Consider the following 24,338-nt stretch of genomic DNA (forward strand, 5'->3'; position numbering starts at 1 on the left):
GTTATATATATATATACGTTTTCTGGAGCTACACAAATGTAGAGTATCCAAAATCGGTAGCGTAAAAGAGTTGTTATTTATCAAAAATAAGTAAGTAGAGCATAGTGGGAGGAGGACTCTCCTTCCAGACTGACTGACTGGCTGTGGGGTGATAGTAGCTCTTCTGGAAATACTTCGAGGACATGAGGGAGAGAAATCCACACCTAAATCAAAACATGCACACACACTGAGAGGCTTGTTGAAGGAACACCACTCCAAGGTAGATCATTGAAGCCTTGAGCCGCATAACAACTGAGACGTAAAGCCTGGCGGGGAAAATACTCCATATTTTATACATCTTATCTCTGTACATCCAACAATTTGTGCTATTGTGACTGCATTCTTGTTCATCACTTGTTTTGCTGGAACTCGGTTCTCCTTAAAATAAAACTTAAATAAACCTTCAGTCCAAGACATGGAAAGTCTCCTGCTGCTATGCGACATAAGAACATTTCATGTCATGATGAGAACATTCACACTCAATGGACTCCTCACATGCTCATTCTGTAATAATTAGTCTACACCGTGTGGAGGAAAGTTATTTTAATGATGAAGACTGAAAAACAGAAGTTACCTATGAGATCGTTTATTCTTGCAAGAAGACACCTTTCTACCGAGTCTCAAAGCGCCTGTGGAGGTGAGACCTCCACAAAGAAAGTCCCATCCAACAATATAGAGTGGTCAAATCGTTTGGGGGAGACACGGGGGAGGAAGGAATTTACAGAGTGACCACATGGCCGCAGGAGGAGACGCATTAAGTGAGGAGACGCGTCTGTGAGGAGTGTAACACACTCCTTTGATTGTTATTCAAAGCTGGAAAAGAGCATTTGCATGCAGTGGGACATCTGCTGCCTGAACCTACAACACATGGCACGCTTTAATAGCCTAGGCTATTCACTTATGGGGGGGCATTCCAGAAGTGTGATTCGTCACTCCATTGAGATACACTCCCTGGTGTGCTTCAGCAAGGGTCTCAGACCATAAATGTTCAAAGTGATTCCCTTTGTTGTGCAACAAGGACAATTTATAGCATCTACATGAGGTCCTTCCCCTCTCTTTTAGGTTGAATAATTTCCCCTTGCATCAGTTGTCATTCATTTCCCACAGAGGTCCGGCCTCTTCTCGCGTGCCATTGACGCTCCTGCAAATTCCACAAGAGGATAGTCAAAACAACCGGACCGTAAAAACCAGACATGCTCTTCACCCTTCCTCTACTGCCACTATAACTAATATTTAACTTCCAGGAACTGGGGAAGCAGCCCAGTGTTGTAGAAATATCCTCAACCAACAGACATTTTTGTACATGACAAGCAACATTGACAGAAATCCACATAATCTTACCTGAGATCACAGGTTAACAGTGAACACACTAAATCCATGTCTTATTTTATGGTCTATTGGCTACACTACATACATTGGTTAGACCCTCCGAGTCTTTATGAACATCTCGACTTCACTTAGAGGAAATTGTTAAAACCGTAAAAAACTATTCAAGAATTGTCCTAACTTGCTGGAATTATTAAGTGTTTCAGGATGGAAAGACATAATTATCCAGACGTTGGATATATTTAGCTCAAGATCAAAATGTATAGATATACATCAAATCTCACAAAGATAAAATGAGTGTAAAATATGTTATAGAAAAAATAAATATCACACATGAATTCATGCAAATGTAATTAATATATTAAAGTCACTAAGAAGAAACCCTTCAATGAGTCCATTAACTCATCAAATATTCAATAACTCTGCATAATGGAATGGAAACATGATTATTTATATTCCTCAAAGTAAGTTGTAGAACTTGTCATTGTGCAATCCATCACAAGCTTGCATTGTGTAACTTGAGGTCCGTGCAGCAGCTGACTGCCTGCATGCACATCCTCTACACGGTGGTCAAACAAGCAGAAAGAGCTTATCTGTACGTCTGTTCTGCCGATAAAGCCGTCCTCTAACTGCCACGGCCTGGAGCTGGATGTCTCAGTACCCAACCCCCCCACACTTGACCACTCAGAACTTTGTGTGACTTCATCTCTGGAGCGTGCAACGCTACACTCTGTATAACTGCTTCTTCCTGCAAGAATACATCAATTAAAAGGACAAGTACAATATTCTTAATTTATCAAAAAAGACTCAACAGCGGGTAAAATAATATGCCATAAGGGACATAAGTTGTTTAGAGATCTTTTTGACATTTATACCACCATACACTGAATGTAACCACATGGCTGGGGCCTCTCCAATGGTGGGACATAAGCTCTCGACAATGACGCGCTTTCCAGAGTTGATTCTGATTAAAGGACAAAACCGGCGTGAGGAAGTTGTTCTCTAGCCAAGTTGGACATCTGGGAAGTCTTCAACCTTCATAGATCGCAAAGATCTGTTGTAGAAGATGTGTGTGTTCGGAAGGAGGGTTTACATTTTCAATCAATATGAAAAACAAACAGTTCTAGACGGAATCAAAGTCGTCTAATAGCTTTCACATCTCCGCAGTGAGCTTATATATACACACCACACCGTGACTTATACACGCTAGAACGGCCCTAAAGTCGTGGCCCACAGATGACCCCAGGGGAGTGTGTATCTGCGTTCACGCCAGAGAAGGAGATCTAAACACAGGTCTCCCCTCTGCGACAGACGATGACATGTTGACGTCTGGTTTACAACCCAAAACCAGCAGAGTTGCATTGCCGCAAAAGAAAGATCAAAAGGTCTCGTTTACATCCTCTGTCTCTCCATCTCCTATGTCATCTTTTCTCAAATCAATTTACACAACATATATTTTACCATTACATCTCACACAGGAGTTCAATCAGGAGAGACTTCTTTCAAGTTTAATAATACAATTGTATATATTTGAATTGTGCAAAGCCTTTGGTGATTAGACTCCATCCTGAATTAGGACAAGCAAGGGGGAGTGATGTCGATATCTAAGGCAGAATCCCCCGGAGTCCAGACACTGGTGGAGGAGGTGATGGAGGAGCAGGGCTGAACGCCGACTGGAGGTCACCGGGGTCGAGGAGGGTCACATTCGTTTGAGCTGAAGGGAAAACTGACAGCACCAGAGGAGAACCCATTTAAAAGTTTGATAGCAACGATACAATTGGTTTACAGAAACTGCATAATCTAATTAGCCCCAATTAGCAAATGGCGTAATCCACGGGAAAATTAGACAGATTATAAATCAACAAGGAGTGTAAGAGATTAATTTAAAACGACTTCATTGAAGAAGCATGTTAGTCAACCATTCAGCTCGGGAGAAAGATTATAAGGCGGCAAACCTTTGATAAGTATTTACTTTTATTAAAAGAAGCTAAATGCAAATACTGGTCAGTGAAATTTGGTGGGCTGGTCTAGAAGCTAATTCTGCTGAAATTGATAGTTTTCATAACCGCCGTTCCCTTTAAAGCGTTTGTAACCTGGTCGTATTTGAATGGTTGAGGTTTCGTGGTCAACGTACTCAGTACATGGCACCAAGAAGTCCAGAAGGGAAACATTAAATACAATCCCTGTTCAGTCATTTCTTTGAATGAAACAAGTATTTCACTTTCAATAAGTTTTATTAAAATGAACAAAACATGAATATAAAAAAAACTTCACAAATCAGTGCTGAAAATGAGATATTAGAAACGTAAACAATTTAGCAGCAGAATCCTTCATATGTAAACCAATCAATAGTTTCAATATCCTGAACTTGTTGCAACTCGAATGGAATATCAGATAAACTACAATTTAAACACACACACCACACAAATCTATATTTAAAAACGTGTCTCGTTATTGATATGGTTAAACGGGTCGTTTCTATTGGTCATAGAGGGAGCTACAGTTAAAAACTCTTCGCCAGAGGCATAAAAGGAGTTTGCAGTCGTGTGGGACATGACTGGAGGATGTGAATGACATGGCGCCTCCACAGCCTCATTGGTACTGTTGCCATTGTTGTTGCAGTAAAAGTTGCTGCTGCAGTACGAGTCGCTGCTGCTGCAGTAAAATTTGCTGCTGCAGCGTCACCCATTCGGGGGGCGGTTGAGTTGCTAAACTGTTTCCAGAGGATTGGAGACTTTGGCAGGTTGTTTCCTGGTCCGGGTGAATCTGGTTTGGGAAGTAGAGCCCCCCTGTAGGGTACCCTTCAAATTGAAATGAACTCCCAGTGTGAACATGAGGGTTGCCTTGTGTTGTGTAACTTCCAACAGAGTCAGTAGAAAAATAACTTGACTGTTGATTGGCGACGTAAACCATCTGGTTGTACTGACCAAATCCTCCCACAACGTCACTGGGGCATATTTCTGCAACAGAGGATGAACTGTGAGTGACCAGACTGGCCCTGTTCACCTCAGTGAGGTCCTCTATATTGTTGCTAGCTATAAACTGCTGTTCAGGCTGGTTTGACCTCATGGTTCCGATGGTGTTAATGGGCAACTGATGAGCCCCAGTGCTGAGGTTCTCCCAGTAACCTCGTGGCTGTGGTGTGTGACCTGCGTTGTGGTTGATGACTGCACAGTTAATGAGACTAGGGTTGGACTGGCTAGTGTTTGCAAAGAGGGCCTGAGCGTCGACACGTCTCTGGTGTTGTGGGTCACTTGGGTCAGCAGCGCTGGCATAAGGTAGCATGGTACCGACTGCTTCGGCTCCAGTCGGCCCGATCAAAAGGTCGACCCTCGCTGAAGAAGAGCCATCAAGAGGAGAGTTCTTCTCCTCCAATGCGGGGGCTGGATTTTCAGCTGTTGTCTCCACATACTTAGGATCCAATCTTCCTTGCACCTCACTTTCAGGTGAATCACTAGCGCAGGAGGTCGTAGTCTCACCATGACCCGACACGGACGTGCAACGGGATGCATTCAGCGCAGACTTCCTCGCTCTTACTAGAGCAATTAGGCGAGAAACCTTTGGACAGTGCACAACGGATAGGTCATCAGATCCAGGTTCAGTGTCTTTCCCCTGAGGAGTTAGGGGGACAGAGGTTGCAGCAGGGGCAACAGAAGTGGACTCAGGGACCGAGTCGGGGCTTGGCTGAATGATGGGCTGCAGCTCGGCTTGGCTGAATGATGGGCTGCAGCTCATCGCATGTGGGTTTACGTTTGGCTGGCATGGGCTCCTTGAGGTTGGGGTAATTGGTGCAATATCCCATCAATGTTTCAATAGATTCAACAGCTGGTCTTTTCCTGGTTGGAAGATGTTGATCGCTGGTAGACACAGATGTGGATTCTGGGCGCACTGCTGCCTGTTCCACTGGCAACGGCCTCTGGTGCGGCGAGCCGGAGGGTCTGGGCCCTGGTTGCTCTTGATGACCAGAACAGAACAGAGAGTAGTTTCAAAGACATGTATACACTGTTGATACATTGCAGATATACACTTTAAAGTGTAACATATTTAAATTAATACATTTGTTGAAAATGACAAACATTTAAAAGCACCAGAAAACATGAATACATATTTTGAAATTCATAAACACTGATTTACCAGGACAAACCTACAAATATTCTGCATGACATACTAGTTTCTGGTGAACTGCTGTGCCAGTAACACAATTCTACGAAGTGCACTTTTGAACTCGCGTTGGGCCGTGATGCACAACTGAGTAACACATTAAAGTAAGAATGAAAGAAATACATTAATATGATAATACACCAAGTAACATAACTAAAATTGATAACACATTTTAAAAGTAATACCATTACTTTTTAGAGGAGTAATAAGCCAAAATAAATGTATCCAACACTTGTGAATAGGATGAATCATACCAGTGTCACTTCTCTGGTCCACCTCCATACAGAGAGATTCCTCTGGACTCTGTTGGTCCTCCGGCAGCTGGACTGTGCAACAGAAATCAAAACGCATGGCTGTTACACGTAATCTGCCTGGACTAGCCACTTTAGTTAGAGTACGAGAACATGACACCGTGTGTCTGGGCGAATGGGACTCACCCTTTCTTTGTGGAGTACAGCTGGGTTGACAGGAGACGCTCAGTTTATGCTCCTTCTTGATGTTTTTAACTATTTCTAACGCTGCAAAAAGTAAATAGTAGAGTTGATACCAATTACCCCGCTGCCCCATCCACTGTGTAGACTTTGCTTAGTGTTACCTTTACTGAACGGAGCGGTCCGAACGCGTTTATACAGCTCCGGTCCCAGCAGTATACGCTGCGAGTGAAGACACAAAGAGCAACAGTTAGCATAATCGATGTGTATTTCCACTTTGTACACATTTGATTTGACTTATTATGATGTAGTAAATGGCTTTCACTTTGCAGTTCTGTCTGCCACCTGGTATGATGTGAATGGAAAATGAAGGCTTGCTTTACTGCACAAAGAAAGTCAATCAACCCTCGAGCAACCGAAGCAGGAAGAGGATCAGTGTCCATCCCGTTACCAGACGGCAGTGGACGTGCTTTTCCGTCATGCCGACTCTTTTTCAAGGAAAGTAAATAGCATGAGCTTCGTCGTAAAAATGCATTTGTTAGCATAACTGTGATGGAAGTTGTGATTGAAGATTTACTCTGTCAATCAGGAATGGAGGAATAAAGTCTGAATTAAAAGTTGGCCGTCCATTTATTTCTTGCAAGGGAAAAGTATGTAACAGCTACCCGAGACAGTCTGACATAAGCTTCAATATTTGAAAGTCTCATGCCCATGTATACACACCTGAAAGTCACACCCCGTTTTAAAGAAACAAGTAGAAATCATGAGAAAATGTAGGGCCAGATGTGTCACAATGCAATCTATTCTTATCAATGTTCACTTGGCAGAAGGTTCAACGGCTCTCAAGCACATTGTGATCTGTTCTCATCCGTGAGCTTCACAGGCTCAAGACAGAGGCCCATTGTCTTCTTTTGCCCTTTGACCCTACAAGTAACTTCTGTTTACATCGGCATTGGACAAACAATTCTCTGTAACTTCTGCTCTACCTTTTGTAACACAAGCAATGTAATATTTGACCATTACATAACGCTGAGTGGTTGTGGCTGTTTGTTGCAAGAGAGACATTGTGCTGTTGGCAGAAGAGACGTAGACTACGATAACAGCATTAGGAATGAATTACAAAATAATATTTTTGATTATATTTCTTACTCATTCCCAGATGGTCTGAATACATTAGGAATTCCAATTGTTTGGCTTGTGGTAAGTTCTGGAGGAAAAGGAAAGCTATTGGGTTGCCTTTGCATCAGCGGCCACAATAATACCCACTGGGAACGGCAAGAGGAGGAATGGGTTGTCTTTTGCTTCTTTAAATGTGAAATATTAAACAAAGTCCACCATAAATATAACAATCTATTTCAGTGATTATCAAAAATACAACACTTTTTAAACATTCTTAAAACACATCTTGTCCAAATTACTTCCCGGACGAAACATGCTTGTTATGGACCTGTACTTGCAGAGCTCCTTCGTCGTCTTCTGGCCACTCATCGCTTTTACACTACTTATCATTCACACGCTGACGGAGGAGCTGGTTCCACCTGCCCATGAGTAGCTAACATCCACACACCGTAGGCACAGCGACAGGAGAAATGTGGGGCTAAGTGTCTCGCCCGAGGACACATCGACATGGGCTTGTGGAGCTGGGGATCAAACTGCCGATCCTGATTGAAGGACGACCCTGCTCACCACTGAGCCACAGTAAGATCAAGGTGCTACATGCTGAAGTTTACCTGAACATCTGTCTGGTCGTAACGCTCCTGTAAAAACAGCAACATGGCGAGGTACTTTAGAACCAATTTCCTCCATTCCCCCAGAAACACATCAGGGGGTTTGAGCAGATAACCTTCTGCCAAGAAGAACTGAAATTTACTTTTCCGATCCCGCTGCAACACATTTATAACATCATTATGATATAACATGTGGGAATGATTTGTCAATACGTGTTATTAAAGGTTCTTAATGCATTATTGAGAAAACACTCACAATGAAGTTGATCTGGTGATCAGTGCTGATCATGTGTCGATTGATTTCAGAAAAGGAAAACATCTCCTTGCAGCTCTCACACAGGTAGAATGGGTCCATGGAGGGCCCTCGACACTCCCACACAAACTCCATACCTGGTGACGACAGACATTAACATATTGTATGCTTTTGTGAAACACGATATAATGGGAGTGAAACGAGTTTGCTGTGTAAGGATTGTAATGCGAAATGTTATATTCTTATGTGTATTTTATATTCCTATACAAGTATATAGTGGTACATGCAGCAGCTGCCCAACTGCATGAATATCCTCTTTTCTGTTGAACAACAATCAAAGGAAGAACATTACACTATTGTTGAAATGAATGTGAATTCATCCTGAGACAAAGGCCAACCGGACCACTTCTCGTAGGTTTAACTCATGACTAACACAAATCAACATGACCGGGAGGTTTTTTAGTATTAACGTCAAGAGTTCAAATTCTTCGGTCTTAATGTTAGTGCTCAGTACATAATAATGGAAGAAGAAAAAAGCCTGTTGGTTAAGAATTTTACGACTTTGTCCTCTGAAGGACCCCAGACACATAAGCAACCCATGCACACCCCGCAGGCCTTTGGCATCCATCTTTATTATCCCTTCTTAAAATGTAGGTTGTGTTTCTTATTTTAAATACTAAAACTAAAGTGCAGGTATTAACCTGGTAATAAAATACCTATGTAGTGAGTTTATGCTACAGATGTAACCTATGTTTGATGTATGTGATCCTCTAAACGTCATTCCTTTCGTACATGCCTTAGCACAAAGGTTTGTATTAATGTGTAACGGGAGGTCACCGTAAAGTGGCCTTAATTGTCTAGAGTTATATGAGCAGGTGTTGCCAATCAAAGTTCTGAGTTTAACTTCATATTAAACAAGTCCAGAAAGCTAAGGAGCTTCTGTCCCTGATGAAGGGGGGAGCAACCGGCTATACAAGTCCAGAAGAAGAAGGATCGAGGTCTTCGTTTGGGCTTGCTCGATAGATATGGCCGGTTAGATATTGATCTTTCAAATCTCTGCACTTTGGCCATTAGCTCGAGTTTTGACTTAATTGACGAGTGTTTCGAACGATATGACTGTTAATCTTTTTAAACTCTTGTGTTAAATAAATATCTACTGCATTGCAGTTTTAACTAAATAAGCCGTTGTCGAGTCGTTCCTGAGGCATCACTTTATCCGTTCCTCCTTCGAGACGTCACCTGCCGACTGAGAAGGCCCCGCGACGACGTCAATGTCCAGCCCCTGAGGAGAGTTGAGCTACGTGCCCACGGCTACACACGCACTGATATTGACCATGACCTACCTACACACATCGGCTAAGTACATGGAGAGAAATACCAACTGGGGGACCCCTGGCTCCTGGCCGGACTCCGGTTTGTCCACAGGCTGGGAGACGGATTCTAAGCTGTTGAATCTCCTTCAGGGTTTGTCATAAATTATTAAGTCTGAGTGTTTGTAACTGACAACTATCCAAGCTTTATAGTGCGCTATAGATAGACGCCGGTGTACTTTAATGGGTTAAAATATTCTTAACTTTAATTAAAACCAGTTTTCTCTGAAGCGCTGCGCTGACGTGTTTTAGGCAGTTTTATGCATTGAAGACATTCAGACTGAATTAAAACCGAAAGCCTCCCCCAGAGTAAAAGTAAAATAAACTAAGTTGCTTTCCTTCTCCCTCCCAGGGACTGAATCGCGATCACGTATAACACAACAAAAGACAGACTAGTCTCCCCCCCCCCACACCTTTTGTTCTGACTCTGTAGCACTGTGCCTCTCAAATCATTTCATAGATAACTTCTGTTTTACAATATTTGTTATTTCAGCTTCAAAAGACTTAACAGCAGAGAACCGCAGGATGGCCACACCCACCTATGATTGGTTCATGGTCGTCTCCCATCACCTTTAAGTAGATGGACAGATGACTGCAGCAATTAGTGCTTTCCCCTGTGAACATACAAAAACTAGAATGGGCACTCGGTAGAGCGCATAAGTTCGCATATCACAAGATTGGGCATTGAATTATGAAAATGTTGGCATTAGTTACATGCCAATTGGATACAAATTGGCCGTGCTATGGTAAAAAGAAGATTTTGACCTTTCCATGACCTTGACCTTTGACCCAAAAATCTAATCAAATGGTCCCCGGATAATAACCAATCATCCCACCAAATTTCATGTGACTCGGTTTAAAACTTTTTTTGTTATGCGAGGAACACGCATACAAATAAATGGCGATCAAAACATAACCTTCCGCATTTTCAATGCGAAGGTAACAAATGTTTTCAGTTACTAGTCATTAAACGACACTACCCCGACAAGCTTAGCTATTGCAACGTAAAAAGAATAGTTTTAAAAGTGTTGTTCTATTACTTGAAGCAACTTTATTCCAAGTAAATGGTATTAAGATTCAAATATTTACTACAAATATACATAATCTAAATATAATTAACAAATATAATTTATATTCAACCATCAATGCACTCCATTCTGACATCCATAAACAATCATGCACCTTACTCACAGTAATATCATCCGGCCTTGTACAAATGCATAGTGCACTACCGTGTCTGTAGCATATTGATATAATAAACGATGTGCATGGCCGTATGTGGTAACTTTCTCTCCCATCCTCGCCATCTGCCAAGTAAATACAAACAAGCTTCCGTGTCTGTATAATAAAATCATACCTATTAAAATCTTTGGAAGAGCTTCTTCTGCTTTCTGGCTGAGTCTTGGTTGGTTCTGTTCTTTTGTGTTCACTGTGGCAGCAGAAGAGAGCTGGTCCGGGATGAAGAGCGTTACAGGTGATGTTCTCTGAAAGCTTTTCAACACTTTCCGTGTGTCCTGTATCTCTGGGTGACTTTTCTCTCGTTGTTGTTTCCACCCGGGAGTCTCTTTGCATTCAGGAGTTTGGGCGTCGGTAGCAGGAGGAGGGGCACAACCCCGAGGTTTCTCTATTTTTGCTGCTGGGAGGTGCAGATGAAAGAGATTGTGCATTTGTGTAAATGAATGGTGATGCAGTAGGACTTAGTCCTTGTACGGTTGGTATAACTAAATGAGACACTGTATTTAAAGACCATTTTACATAATAATGGCTTATAAGACGTACCTGCTACGCAAGTATTCCCGATGGGCTCATTTTTATTCAAGGCCGAACATGAATTTAGCTGGTCTAGGATCTGGTCATTGGCTTCAGGCACTAAAGTCTCCACACAGTGAGCTCTGTTGAACTGGCAGGCGGCAAGAGATCGTTCCCCTTTTGAACTGGATTCACTCTCTGAAATAAGAAGAGTGACTCTTATGAGAACAGAGCTCATGACGGATTTAAAGAGTCAAATCTTGCATGTGGGTTCTGTGAAGAGCAATTATGAATATAATGTGCTTCTCATAAATCTATTACGCAATTGACCCAACAGGTGTGAAAACTTCATATCATCTGGCTCCTGTTGCAGATGCGAGTGTAAGATACAAGCACAAGATTCTATATCAGAACACATTCTCGCTATAAAGAGGGAAGAAGTCATCAAACATGAGCTAACGAGTACAAACAGACTTATAGTGTAGTGTTCAGCTGGATAGGGATGGAGTTCTTTCACCGGGTGGGATCAAGAAAATCTGACCACTTTCTCGGTGTCGAGTGGAGCTTTAATACTCGTCAGATGCACTTCGTCCCCCAGCCGGAGATAGCGTATACTTCCGTGTTTGTTTAGCCAGTATGGAATATGAACTGTTGAACAAGTGCGTTAGTAATATAAACACTGCTGACATTGTAAAATAGTTCAAGTTTAAAAAAAGTTACAAATAAATAAATTCTCCGACATTCCAGAGCGACCTCTCGCCTCGGCATCTCATCTTTGTATGACCTCGCCTTTGAGACTCACTTCTTCTTCCTCCGCGTCTACTTTCAAGTTATTTTATGAGCAATTGTTATGTTCTCAGGCAGTGAGAGCCCCCACCTTTGCTCCAACTCAACAGTTGAATATATAATGACTGGGGCACATGTTAGTTCTCCTGCTCTGAATAGTTAGAGGCAAACTCCTTTATTTTGTTGCATGTGCAAGAGTAATGCATTATAATTCCATACTTCTGTGCCTCATCCACAGGTCTAACATCACAATGTCACATCACGAGTTTCTCAAGTCATCAAGAATAAAAACACCGAAAATTAAATCTGCCCATTGATGTAGTCCAAATATGGTGCTGAGAAAGGACATATGAACGTACCATCATCTGGGCTGGAAGATTCATGTTGATCGGAACTGGAAACTTGACGTCTAAAACTCTCAGGAATGGATGTTGTGGAGTATGAGACCCCCAAGCCACTTTCCACTTTTGCCTTCAGTATTTCTATAGCTGAGAAAAGTATATACACTTTATTTAAACAGGCACACTTCTCATTTAGTGAGCGCAAAAAGAAAGGGCAGCATATTCATATGCTTTATTTAGTTATGTTCGAACCTTGGGGACCTAATCTGGACAATAGAGCATTTTGAAATGTTTAACGGATGTGTGCGGCCTGCAAAGTCTTCCTAAGAGACATTTTATGAAAGTACCCCATGACTTACATACGCATCATGGAAGAAATGTGTTTGTGAAATAGTCAGGGGTCAAGTGATCTATAGATTGATCTGTGCAAACATGAATTTCTTTGTTCGATAAAAGTCATCATGCCGCAACACGTGGTTGCCAAATCTATCAGTATTTTCCACCACAATATAAGTCACGTAGAAATTGACGTTTTGGGGAGTTATTAGGATATCTTTACCTTTTTCTGGTGAGAGATCAGCGAGTTTTTTGTACACATCAAATGTCACATTCACTATCTAGAAGAAACAAACGATGGTAATTAAAAACCATCCCAAGCTACTTGGTTAAATACATGTTCAAGTCTGAGACATCTTACTGCGCTGACGTATGCTCTCATGCAACAACCACACTGACCGATAGGATCCTGTTTGAATGTGTGACGAGCAGCTCACCGGGAAGGATGGGGATCCGATATCTCCCTCAACAGCAGCCAAGCGGATCACCATCGGCTGCAACTTGCTCTCCCTCTCCGACGGATGGCAAGACCATTGAGGGCACTTCATTTTCTGGTAAGAACAACAAGCGCACACGTCAGCATCTTCACTGCCCGGCTTTACAAGCTTCTTTCATTTTCTCCAGAGAGACTTATAAAGCACGCACCACATAGTTCAGCTGGTGGGTAAAGCTGTATGTGTGGTCGGACTTCAGCAACCGGGCTGAACACAGCTGACAGTAGACTTGCTTCTTCCGTCCACAAGACACTTTAATCAGCTGGTTTAAGCCTATAAAGTAAAGAAACAATGCAGACCGCTGGTTAAAATAAAAAAACAGCCCAAAGGATAGAGACTTACTGAGGAATGTTCCAATATAATCAATACATACCAACTTTAAGAGAGCTTCCACTTGGCCTCTTCTCATTTGTGCAGATAAGTGCCGGCTCTGCAGGAGTTTTGGGGATGGTCAGGTGGGTCGCAGCAGGTGCCTTACTCTTATGCGTATTTGGTGCAACATCAGCGGTTGACTCGACTGAATTCTTCATATGAGCAGAGGCTTTTATATTTTGACCTTCAATTGATGTTTCAGTCATTTTATCAGTGGCAAAAGATTTCCCCACATCGTGAGATGCAATCACAGTTTTGCCCTCTGAATATTTGGATGCCTTTTCCGTGTTGAAGCCAGCTGCAGTCTTGGCGGAGGCTTCAGACACAGCTGTGGATTTGGTTTTAGAGGGGGCGGCAGCTTTACATGAAGCCGTTCCCACTTTAGTTGCAGGTCTCGTTTTGCTTTCCAGTGTTTTGGACGCCGTTACAGATGTGGTGGAGGTCGTCCTGGCGATGGCGTCAATCGATGTGGAGGTGGTTGCAGTGCTGATGGAGATGGTTGCTGTGCATTTGGAAGCAGTGTTTTTTGATTTGGTGTCAGCTGTAATGAAGCTGGAGGTGGCGGCTTTCAGTTTGGAGATGGGTGCTGTTGATTTGGTGGCGGCTGGAGTAGAATTGGAAGACTTGGTTGTACATTTGGAGTCTGAAGATGCTGCAGTTTCAGATCTCCCCACCACTTTGGAAGTAGTTGCCATTTTAATCGGTCCCACAGTTGTGTTTGAAATTATTTCAGCTTTGCCGTCACTTCTTTTGGAAAGAGTGTTCGGTGACGGACCGAGTGACTTTGAGGCTTTGATATGGACTTCGTTTGAGTCAGACGGGCCTTTGGTTGTATTGGAGGGAGTTTCAGTCATTACAGACATGGATGTAGTAACTGAAGTTAACATTGACTCTCCTGAATCAATCTCCATGTTCATCACCTAGAATATAAAAAACAAACAGTTTTAACAGCCTGCTCATTTTTTAGTAGCTGGCAGAGAACAAAAAGGTGCATTTCCTTCTTATTTTCTCCATTTCATAAGTCCAGCATGCAGTCTGACCACTGAATAATGTATGAACCTATTGGTGCCAAAACAATGACCTGGTAGTTGTCCTTCATAAAATCGACCTCGTCTTGAGCATGAAGGGGGACTATGGTGTCCACAGGTTGAACACAAGGCAGCACTGAGGCTGAAGAGAGTTCACAGCCACCGTCCTGCTGACCCTGGAGAGCTTTCACTGTCTGGATGACTGGAGGACAGAAGCAGAAGAATGTACAGTAAAAGTTCTGACTTTGTCACCTGTTGATTGAATCAAATGAGCTTCAACCACAACTAAGAAACATTTTTTTTTTAAACAATCTCAAAATGAAGAGCAGGTGTGCCCTTACCCGAATCAAAGTCTTGTTTTGAGAGGTTATTGTAAATCTCATCATCCAGCTCAACAACCTGGATGTAAGACATAACCAACAATTAGTCAAATGTATGTTTGAATCTTTCAACTTATCTCAGTTGTTTTTCAATCTTAGTTTATGAATGGACTATTATAACAATGTCCACCTGAGCCTCTCCATATCCATGTTCACGTTCAAACAGGGAAGCAAAGTGTCTCATCGTCTTCCCCTGGTGCATCCCTGGTGGAGGGGCGATTTTCTTTAGGCCCTGATGTCAGAAATATACATGGAAAGCCATTACTATAAAAAAAATAACACACATAATCTCCAATTTATTAATAACAATTAAAATGTTAACGTTTAGATGAAGATTCAAACTATAGAGAACAGCCCTACAAATAAACAGTTGATCCTGTTTTGGGTTGGTGCTCTACAAATACAAAAGAACGGCGAAGGCTTTTTAAAATGATAAATCTGATGTCCTCCCTCCGATTTTCTCACAAAAGCAGACACATCAGACATCAAGGCCGACCATCGACCTTGATGTCGTAGCTCTTGCCGAAAAGGGAGTCCGCCTGCGAAGGGGGAGACGAGATAACATGCAGCTGGAACAAGCTGCAGAGTTATTGCGACGGGAATATACTCTGCAAAAACTTTGACTTGTTAGACCTCCGAACCATCCGTGGGACAAGATCTGACCAGTCAGCTGAAGAATTCAAAGTGTCTGTTCAATAAGACACTCAAACATTTGAGTTCTCGTCACGTTTATTTCCCATAACACATGCGTCCCAAGTGTTGCAATATGTAGCTATCTGCATAGTATATCGTTCTTTATTTTAAATGGATCCTAGAAATTGTAATCTGGATACAAAACATTATGCATGTAAAAAATAAAAAATAAATAATTATTGTTCACCAGAAGAAAAAGGAATACGAGGGAAATGCAACTTTTAAAGTTCCTAATCAACTATGCTAACTTGAAATGCAGAATAAGGACTATATTTCCCTCCATTTCTTCGCTCTATGAGGGGATCTCTTCAAGGCCAGTATGGCGAGAAGGGATTACAACGACCAATAAGTCATGTTGTATGTACACATGGCATACTAGACAGATCTTAAAATGTACTCACCACCAGAGACCTCTTCTGGTGGTCAACTCCGATAACATGGCTGATGATGTCCTTCTCTTGGATCTTCAGGGAGCAGCATATACAGAGGTAGAAGGGGTCATGGTCTGCACAACTGCATTCCAGAAGTTCACCCAAGCCTAGAAGACAGGATTTTTTAATAAATCTTTCCCTTGGCTCGAAATGTCCAGATGCTCAGGAAGATGCAAAACAATTAGTACAATTTTATGTGGAATTGAAATACAATAAACAGTTTTTCCCTTTGTTGCCATGGTTAAAAAGCCAACTCCCAAAAAACATTTTAAAACAAGCAACCCAATAATTAATATACATTTGACAACTCTGGAGTAAAATGGTATTAAAGCCACTGACCGACCACAGGCTCTCTGCGCTTCCTCTTGAGATAATGCCACAGTTGATGTGCTTGTTGCTGGTCCACCTTACAGGACGCTGCACCAACCACAGAATAGGATATCGTTGTTATAGAAACAGAAACATCTTCCGCAAAAATCAAAAATGTGATATTTACATACCGTCGTCCTTTGCCGTCTTGCGACTTGGTTTTCCACTTTCTCCCTTGGAATGAGTGGTCACCTCTTTTTGGCCGCTGATCGGCAGGTTTTGGGGTTCTTCTTTCAAGGGGAGCTGCTGCTTGTTATGGTTCTTTTCTTGCCTCGCATCCTTCACAGGACAGGTGTCCTTCTGGGAGATTTCCCTCTGCTGCATCAAGACATCTTCAGCGCTTTCGTTTCTCTCAGTGTTCTGGTCATTTTCTGTGGACTCCCCATTGGGTTTGCTCGTTGTCGACATTTCCATCTCCTCCTTAATCGCCTGGCATGTCTCACTTAGCAGAGTATCCTCTGATCTCATTACTGAACTTGCCTCTCTTCCCGTCTCATCTACCTTTTCTGCACCTTCTTCACTTTTCAGACTGCGTGCATCAGGGACTTCAGCACCGACTTCAACAGGTTTTTTAAATGGCGTCTCACTGTCGTCTGTAGATGTTTGACTCGTCTTTTCCAAACACTCAGTCGTCTGGCTGTTTTTCTGAACGTTGTCTCTCACATCGTCCTTGTCCTCATCTTTCAGTTTATTTCTGGGGACTAAAACAAGACTAACATTCATGACTTATATCTTTAAACTCTTAATACCCACTTGATTAAAAAAATTCTAATTATAATCTAATGAATAATAAAATAAAATGCAACAGTTGCAACAAATATGTCAATGTTTTGTGCGTCACCCACCGAGTCATTATTATTATTACTTATTATTTTGTAAAAGCACGAATAATCAACCCAACAATATTGTCACAATACCGAGGTACTAAAATATTGAGATATTTTTGCCACATTGCCTGGTTCTTGAACAGACTCTTTTGCTGCCGTTACACAGGTCGGACTTCTCTCCACCCGTCAGCCGTGACTGCTGGGCGTCTGTCTCTTGGAGCTTGTTGAATCACTTTTTTTTTTGCCAAGAGACGGCTTTTGGTAAAACCCAAAAACAAAATACCTCCGGCTACGGCTGTACCAAAAAAGTCCCACCATAAGAACCCACGCCTCAAGTACTGTAAACATCTATTTACTATTTACATACTGGTACTCATATTGCACATTAATCAACACAACTTACCCAGCTTCATTTGTGGAATTATTTGTGGATCCAGTTTTGCTTTCCACACTCCCTTTCTTGCAGATGACAGGATGAATATTGCTGGAACAAAAGTCACGAAAACAATTCTGAGTTAAAGATGCCAATGTGGCGCATTCATTGAATTGACACAATAGGCACACTCACCACGATAGTAGTGGTATGGCTCGAAGATGGGCTTAATCAACTTCAATACCTTTGAAGGCAGAAAACATGGAGTCAAAATCATAAGGGCATGACGAGAAGGGATTCGTCTAGAGCAGTGGTTCTCAAACTGTGGGTCGCTGAGGTATGACAGGTGGGGCGCGGGGGGCAGTGCGCAGAACTTCACATAATCCATGCGCAACGTCCGAGGTTGAAAGGTCTGATGGGAGGGCTAAATTTACACTACAAATATGTGCTAAATATTCTAGAAAGGTGGATTTCTTTAACATTGAATGTTGCCTTGTGCTCATTAAAACACTTCCCGCCAAATCAACGTCTCTCTGCTCTTCATTTTGCCACAACACTATTTGCCAAATATTAGGGGTTTTTGCACAACTTTATTTGTATTGTTCTAACAAAGTGATGCACTTTTTAGTTCTTTTTTTCTGATGTAGAAATCTGGTTGAAGAAAATTGCATTCATTTTTAATTAATTCTATCATTTGAAAAAGCAGACAGGAGTCACACAAACTTGTTGATTCAATAAAAATTCAGCGCGGACCATCTAGTTACATTTTTGTTGGGCGGTGGGTCACAAACATTTTTCTTCCTCCGAAATGGGTCGCGTTTGAGAACCACTGTTCTAGAGGATGGAACCGAAACTAAATGTCAGGTATAGAATACCTGCACATGTGATCTGGAGTGATGGCGTGCCGCCTGCTTTGCCAGGTCCAAGAAGCTTTCGTCATCAGTGCTCGACTCCAGAGAGCCTGGATGGAAACTGTCCTACACACAGAAACAAAACGTGTTGTTATTCACCAAGACATGGCGACCTTTGAGAAAGAAGTGAGCCTGCAGAGTACGGAATCATTCACACATTACATTGGCACACACACGATTCCTCCTCCTACAGTTTTGTAATACAGCTTTCAACACTTTGTTTAACCAAAAGACCATATTAAGAGTAAAGATGAGCTGCACACTCAGTTACTGTGTGCTCTGCCTCATATTACAATTCGTGCACATTGAATATGTCAAAAGTTCTGGATCCACTATCAAAGTTCTGGATCCACTCTCAAAGTTCTGGATCCACTATCATGCTAATATACGTTAATGTGGCAAACCGTTAACTCTGACGATGATTAACACAAGTTAACATCTTGTTTTGTGTTTAGCCTCGGGAGGGGCTTAAAACTGCACACACACACTCACAGAGATAATGGAGAAAGGTACTTTTAAATGGACGTTTGCGTGTTAAATATCTACCAGACGGCGTGGTTGATAAAAGCATAGCTCTTTGTAACTACTGTAAACATCACCCGTGCTCGTTTTATTCTCTGCGGTTCCGGTGCTCAAAAGCGGTATTAAAGAGCTCCGGGTGCCCGCAAACTGCAACGTTAAGTGTGTCCTCCGTCCTCCGTGCTGCGGCGTGCAGGAGAACAGTCGCCAAACTAACGGAAGTCAAATGAAGAACTGCCTTGTCCCGGCGGAGAGCAACGGACTGCGGGTCGATTCCTGTGGTGGAAGACGTCGGTCTGAGCCCCTCACGACGCCCCTCCGGAAGGAGAATAACTTTGTAGGCTAATCAGTTAAAATCCGAGCCAACGAGCCACGCCCACCGCGCGTGTGATTTACTTTGACGAGCCTTTCGCCTCAATTCGCGGGGAAAAGTCGCTGCTTGACCTGCTGCTCGCGCGTTTGTTATTTTTGACAGGAAGTGGGCGGCCGCGGTACCAGTCACCATGGTATCTCTACATCTTAACGGTTATGCCATTCCTTGATAAATGACATTACTTTAGAACACATGTCAAACTCGCGGCCCGAATGAATTATCTTTGGCCCGCATGATAAAATCTATTTTCCATTAGAGCTGGCCCGCCGGTATATCGCACGCACCACAATAATACTACAAATCCCACAATGCACTGTCTGTGTCGGCACATCAATCGCGGGCCCGCGAATGCGCGCCTCACAGTCTGTATTACATACGACTTCTGCCAGCTTTCAACTATCTCTCCCCAAAAAATGGCCAAACGAAAGGTGGAATTTGAAAACAGGAGTTTTCAAGACAGGTGGGAGGTGTTAATAAAATAAACGATGCATTATGAAGAAAGGAAAGAGGGCCTCTTCTGAGATAGAAGGTCACGAGGTCTTAGTCGTACATGGAAAGTACAGAGAGGCTCGTTGAGTGAGATACGGGTGCATTCTCAGTATTAAGGGAACAACAACCAGCAAGGGGAACAACAATGTAACCACAAGTTGCTGATAGTCAGCTGCATAACAGGAAATCGCCCTAACTGTTAGCTATCGCTCACGCGCACACATCGCCCACGCTGAAAACAGCGCGTTGGAGTGTATATATATATATATATATACCTCTGCACTGTGTGTCAGCCTTTGCATAACACCCCAAATAATCACAAGACAAACTGATAAGAGCATAACGGTAAATATCGATGGAAAATAATGCAATAAAAAGCGTGGTTAAAAATACTCACTAGAAAATTTGCAATGTGTTCCCGACTGAACTCGTGAACGTAATGATCCTTCTCTGACAACTTCCTCTGACAGAGCAGACACAGGAATGCGGCTGTGGGCTGTTGCCCTGAGACACACATGTCGTGCATGACCAGGAACTGTCTTCCTGCATCCAGGAGGGAAAGAAAAGTCAAACACCGAGAGTGCACTTCCGATTTCTGGCAAAAACCTTTCCGTACAGTGGCACTCACCTAGTAGAGGAAATATGTCGTTTTCTTTGAGTTTACTGTACGTTTCACAAGGTGGAACTACAGACATACAAACAAACATGCATGAGTCAACTGAAAGTAATCAAATATATTTATCATATGTATGGTCAAGAAATGATTTCATCACTAACCATCACGTTCTAAGGCAATGCCTTGTAGACTAAGCCGCTCCACCACTGCAGACACAATTAAGAAAACAGAAATATGTCAAACTGCTTCATGCCGTTTGATGGGAAGCATGACCAAAACTAGTACAAATTAATCTCAGATAACAAAACTGACGCTTAAAGCGGCGAGGAAGTGAGTTTGTCTCCTCAGCTACATCTAAATAATGTTGTGCAAGAACAATTCCTACCGTCTGTGAAATCAAGTGTGAGGAGGCTCTGAATCATGCTGACGGTCATGTCAACAATCTGAGAAAGGAAAGATTCTTAATTATTAATGACGACAGAAAATGATTGTAGGAAACTAACCTTCTCGTTCTTTTACATTAAACTTTACTGTGGTTAATTGCCTTCTAGATCGAATGTTTTAACATTGACTCGTTTACCTCTACATAGATGGGAAAGTGCATTAAAGTTCTTTGGTATTTTACCTTCAGTGCCATCTGATGTTGTTTTTCCTTCTGTTCTTCCCATGCCATTGAACTTAAGTCTGTTATGTCCAGACGATGCTTCCACCCAAGTGTCAGCATCCAGGGATTCTGGTACAGCTAAGAAATGAAGACAAACACTGGTTAGAAACCAAGCTGCATCCCAAGGAAGGCAGTTGTATATCACAATGTTTCTGGGCCCTGCAAGGATTATTATTATTATGTTTTAAGGGATTCGGTTCAAACTGCATTACCATGTAATAACAAAAACACCTTTGAAATGACTACTTATAATGGATTCCCAGGTTAGAGTGATCTACTTGCACATCATGCATTCAAAAGTGGTTCAATGCAACAGCATAAGTACAAGTCTGATGACATTGGTTCACAAGAAAGTTGAGGACACCAAAAACTGTTACATCAGTATACGTGAATATACATTTTTTTCTCAAGGTGGTCAAAACAATAAACATGTTTACACGCACACACACACACATCGTACTGCTGGCATACACAGAGCTGCACTGGCGCCACAATAACAAACATAAATAACTAATAAGTGCTCACCGACGTGTTTACGATGTGTCTTCGAGAGTGAAAGTGCTCTCTGAGAGAACACTCAGTGAAACAGTCCTGACAAGCAAAGCACACGTAAATGGGGTCCACCTGCACCTGAGAGCAGATGCACGTCACAACCAGGGGAACGCCTGGAAAACAAACAAAATTAAGAAATGACACATTTTTCAGTTAAACACCTTAACAAAACAACAAGCGGGTCCGCTCACCAACAAGTGGTTGATTTCGCCACAAGCTCTTGATGAAGTTCTTGTACAAGTCCAGACTGGGTGTCCATTCTGACGTTAAAAAAGATAGTGTTAAGAGTTCAATAAATACGAAAATCAATTATTTTTCTTAAATTCTTTCTTTCTTAAAGAGCAGATGTGAACATTAACTTGATCTTTGCTACTAAAACGTAAAAACTTTCTACAACACATGAAAATTGTGATATGGTAAATTATTGTGAAAATATAAAAAATGCTGAGACTATATTAATGAGTGACTTGAAGCTAAATCAGTTCTATGAAAAAAATATTAATATGGTATGTATCTTTTTAAATAGTTAATACATTTAGATGGATACATTTTCAGACCTTTTGGACAATAGCATTTTAAATTAATGAAAAAATAAGAAAAGTGTACCTGTTCGGTCTGACTTATCAACTCCTGTAGGAAGGGAAAGGAAATCATATTTTATGTAAAAGAGCTTAAAATTATACCCAATCTGATTTGTATATTATGAAAAATAAAATGAAAAAAAGGTGAATGCTACCTCCCCCAAAATATGTCGACACCCGCTGGAGAAGAACAATGGGACATTGTGTTAGAACTTCCGTAGTACTGCATGAATAACAAATAATTGCAAAATGAATTAAACAAAGCAATGAAATACCAGTTTGTGTTTGTAGCTTGACAAATGTCTGCAATAGTGCAACATGTTCAGAAAGCTTACGCTGCAGTTCTGCCACCAGAAAGAAACAAGAAAAGTGAAACAAAGTTAATTGTATTAAAGATAGTGTTCTTATGTTTCCAAACAAAATAGAGTATTATATCTAGGTATTTTAGTGAAATGCAAAATTTAGATTTTTTTCTTTTTTTACCTGACAGCGAAGTTTGTACAATTCAGAAGGAAACTCTGCAAATAATTTTTTTTAAAGTAAATTGATGAGTGTTTGAGAAAAAATACATGTACGATTTATATGACAGATGTGTAGGGTGTAAAACAAATTGAAAGTGATCAAATAAATAGGATACATACCGAACTTGTTTTCTGGCGTCGAGCTTATAATCAAGCTGCTCTCCTTGTTTTCCTTTTTTATGGATTTGAGTTCCTTCAAAGCTACTATAAACCACTCAATTAGTAAATCATCCTTCTGGGTTCAACTGAAGCTCCAGCTCATTGAGAGGAATGTAATGTTAAGTCGGGCATTAAATAATAAATACCAACCCTGCATAACAAATGAAATAAAATACACACCCAACTTGTTTCCTGGTGTTACTCTTGCAATCAAGCTGCTCTCGTTGTTTTCCTTTCTTATGGATTCGAGTTCCTTCAAAGCTACAAGAAACCACGGCCTCAATTAGTAAATCATCCTTCTGGGTTCCACTGACTTGCTCAGGGGAACGCAACGTAAAGTCAGGCATCAAATAACAAATACCAACCATCTGTATAAGAAGTGAAATTCAGTGATTCGAATTTGGTGGGCTCCAGTCTTACTTGCTGCAACAGAAAGGTTTCAAATTAATATGATCAATACATATACATTTGGGTAACCTATATTAGTGACTTTGTAGACGTTATTACCGTCATGTCAGCGAGTGCAGGACCATGGATCTGCTCCGCCTGCGTTGCTAAATTAAGCATCATGGAGGCAAAGGACAGAGTGTAATCCTTGTAGGTTTCCTTTGCCGGCAAAGTCGACGGGTGCCACGCTCGCTGCAGATATAAACTGGTGTGAGTTACAAACAGAGACAAGCCAAGTGTTTATTCGGTTCCACTTCCTCCTTTCATGCTCAAACTTCCGTAAAGAATTCTGCTAATATTTATTAACATCAAGCAAACACCTTTTCTTTGATGACAGCTTCCATTATTCCCTCTTTACAATCTTGTGCCCAACGTGCTTAATAAAACCTGGTGTCGTAGATATTCCCTGTACTATCTTTTTAACGAGGATTAATTTCATGCCTTCCTTTTTGGAGCAACCATGGCCCAACTAGTTATTTTGCTTGAGGAGACGAGACATCTTCTCAGGATTGTGTGGCAATAATCATTTCAACAAATGCTCCCTCCATAGATACTTACAAAGTAACAAAAGATGTGGTCAAAGCTCAGGACATGTTTGACGATCGTGTGGGCGGCCAAGGTCAGGTGGCAGAGAGTGCAGAGGTAGCGTCTCTTCTCGGTCTGCCCGATACAAACACATTCAACAAGGTGCTGCATTCCTACAAGACACGGGAAAGAAGTTCAAAAAGAAAGCCAACAGAAAAGTTGTTTTTGCATTTGTGTATATGAATTTAATCTCATGCTTGGTGAAATCCTTCCTTGGATCTATCAATTTTGTTAAATTGGTATTATATGATTATCACTAGAGTAGGGACAAGTTATACCATAAGAAAGCACTTCTCCAAATTAGTGAATTCATTTGATTTGTACCAAATTAAATAAAAACGTGCCCCTTTATTGTCTTTCATACTCTGTTCTCCGTACTTAAAGCTGGGGTAGGCAGTTGAAAATGCCATGATAACTTTTTAGAATATTGTTATT

General features: G+C 41.6%; 1 protein-coding gene across 1 annotated transcript in view; it reads right to left on the reverse strand.

Moving 5' to 3' along the window:
- Nucleotides 1-5,026: 5,026 nt before the first annotated feature.
- The window catches only part of LOC130198005 (uncharacterized), a 28,406-nt gene continuing 9,094 nt past the window's right edge, over nt 5,027-24,338 (reverse strand). Inside the window, exons 11-49 of the mRNA XM_056421038.1 lie at nt 23,877-24,016; nt 23,379-23,510; nt 23,237-23,294; nt 23,052-23,132; nt 22,833-22,916; nt 22,675-22,709; nt 22,467-22,535; nt 22,347-22,371; nt 22,217-22,240; nt 21,802-21,870; nt 21,584-21,723; nt 21,020-21,136; nt 20,780-20,837; nt 20,556-20,600; nt 20,407-20,463; nt 20,176-20,321; nt 18,362-18,463; nt 17,682-17,730; nt 17,517-17,597; nt 16,418-16,987; nt 16,257-16,334; nt 15,888-16,024; nt 14,924-15,025; nt 14,755-14,812; nt 14,467-14,615; nt 13,387-14,305; nt 13,165-13,286; nt 12,957-13,070; nt 12,743-12,800; nt 12,202-12,330; nt 11,087-11,254; nt 10,665-10,943; nt 9,847-9,921; nt 7,941-8,074; nt 7,688-7,840; nt 6,122-6,179; nt 5,964-6,044; nt 5,781-5,852; nt 5,027-5,319 (exon numbers count right to left, since the gene is read on the reverse strand). Coding sequence (XP_056277013.1) covers nt 5,027-5,319; nt 5,781-5,852; nt 5,964-6,044; nt 6,122-6,179; nt 7,688-7,840; nt 7,941-8,074; nt 9,847-9,921; nt 10,665-10,943; nt 11,087-11,254; nt 12,202-12,330; nt 12,743-12,800; nt 12,957-13,070; nt 13,165-13,286; nt 13,387-14,305; nt 14,467-14,615; nt 14,755-14,812; nt 14,924-15,025; nt 15,888-16,024; nt 16,257-16,334; nt 16,418-16,987; nt 17,517-17,597; nt 17,682-17,730; nt 18,362-18,463; nt 20,176-20,321; nt 20,407-20,463; nt 20,556-20,600; nt 20,780-20,837; nt 21,020-21,136; nt 21,584-21,723; nt 21,802-21,870; nt 22,217-22,240; nt 22,347-22,371; nt 22,467-22,535; nt 22,675-22,709; nt 22,833-22,916; nt 23,052-23,132; nt 23,237-23,294; nt 23,379-23,510; nt 23,877-24,016 — 5,261 coding nt within the window. The remainder of the gene's footprint in view (nt 5,320-5,780; nt 5,853-5,963; nt 6,045-6,121; nt 6,180-7,687; nt 7,841-7,940; nt 8,075-9,846; nt 9,922-10,664; nt 10,944-11,086; nt 11,255-12,201; nt 12,331-12,742; nt 12,801-12,956; nt 13,071-13,164; nt 13,287-13,386; nt 14,306-14,466; nt 14,616-14,754; nt 14,813-14,923; nt 15,026-15,887; nt 16,025-16,256; nt 16,335-16,417; nt 16,988-17,516; nt 17,598-17,681; nt 17,731-18,361; nt 18,464-20,175; nt 20,322-20,406; nt 20,464-20,555; nt 20,601-20,779; nt 20,838-21,019; nt 21,137-21,583; nt 21,724-21,801; nt 21,871-22,216; nt 22,241-22,346; nt 22,372-22,466; nt 22,536-22,674; nt 22,710-22,832; nt 22,917-23,051; nt 23,133-23,236; nt 23,295-23,378; nt 23,511-23,876; nt 24,017-24,338) is intronic.

This window comes from Pseudoliparis swirei, chromosome 1, assembly GCF_029220125.1.
Source record: "Pseudoliparis swirei isolate HS2019 ecotype Mariana Trench chromosome 1, NWPU_hadal_v1, whole genome shotgun sequence".
NCBI lineage: Eukaryota > Metazoa > Chordata > Actinopteri > Perciformes > Liparidae > Pseudoliparis > Pseudoliparis swirei.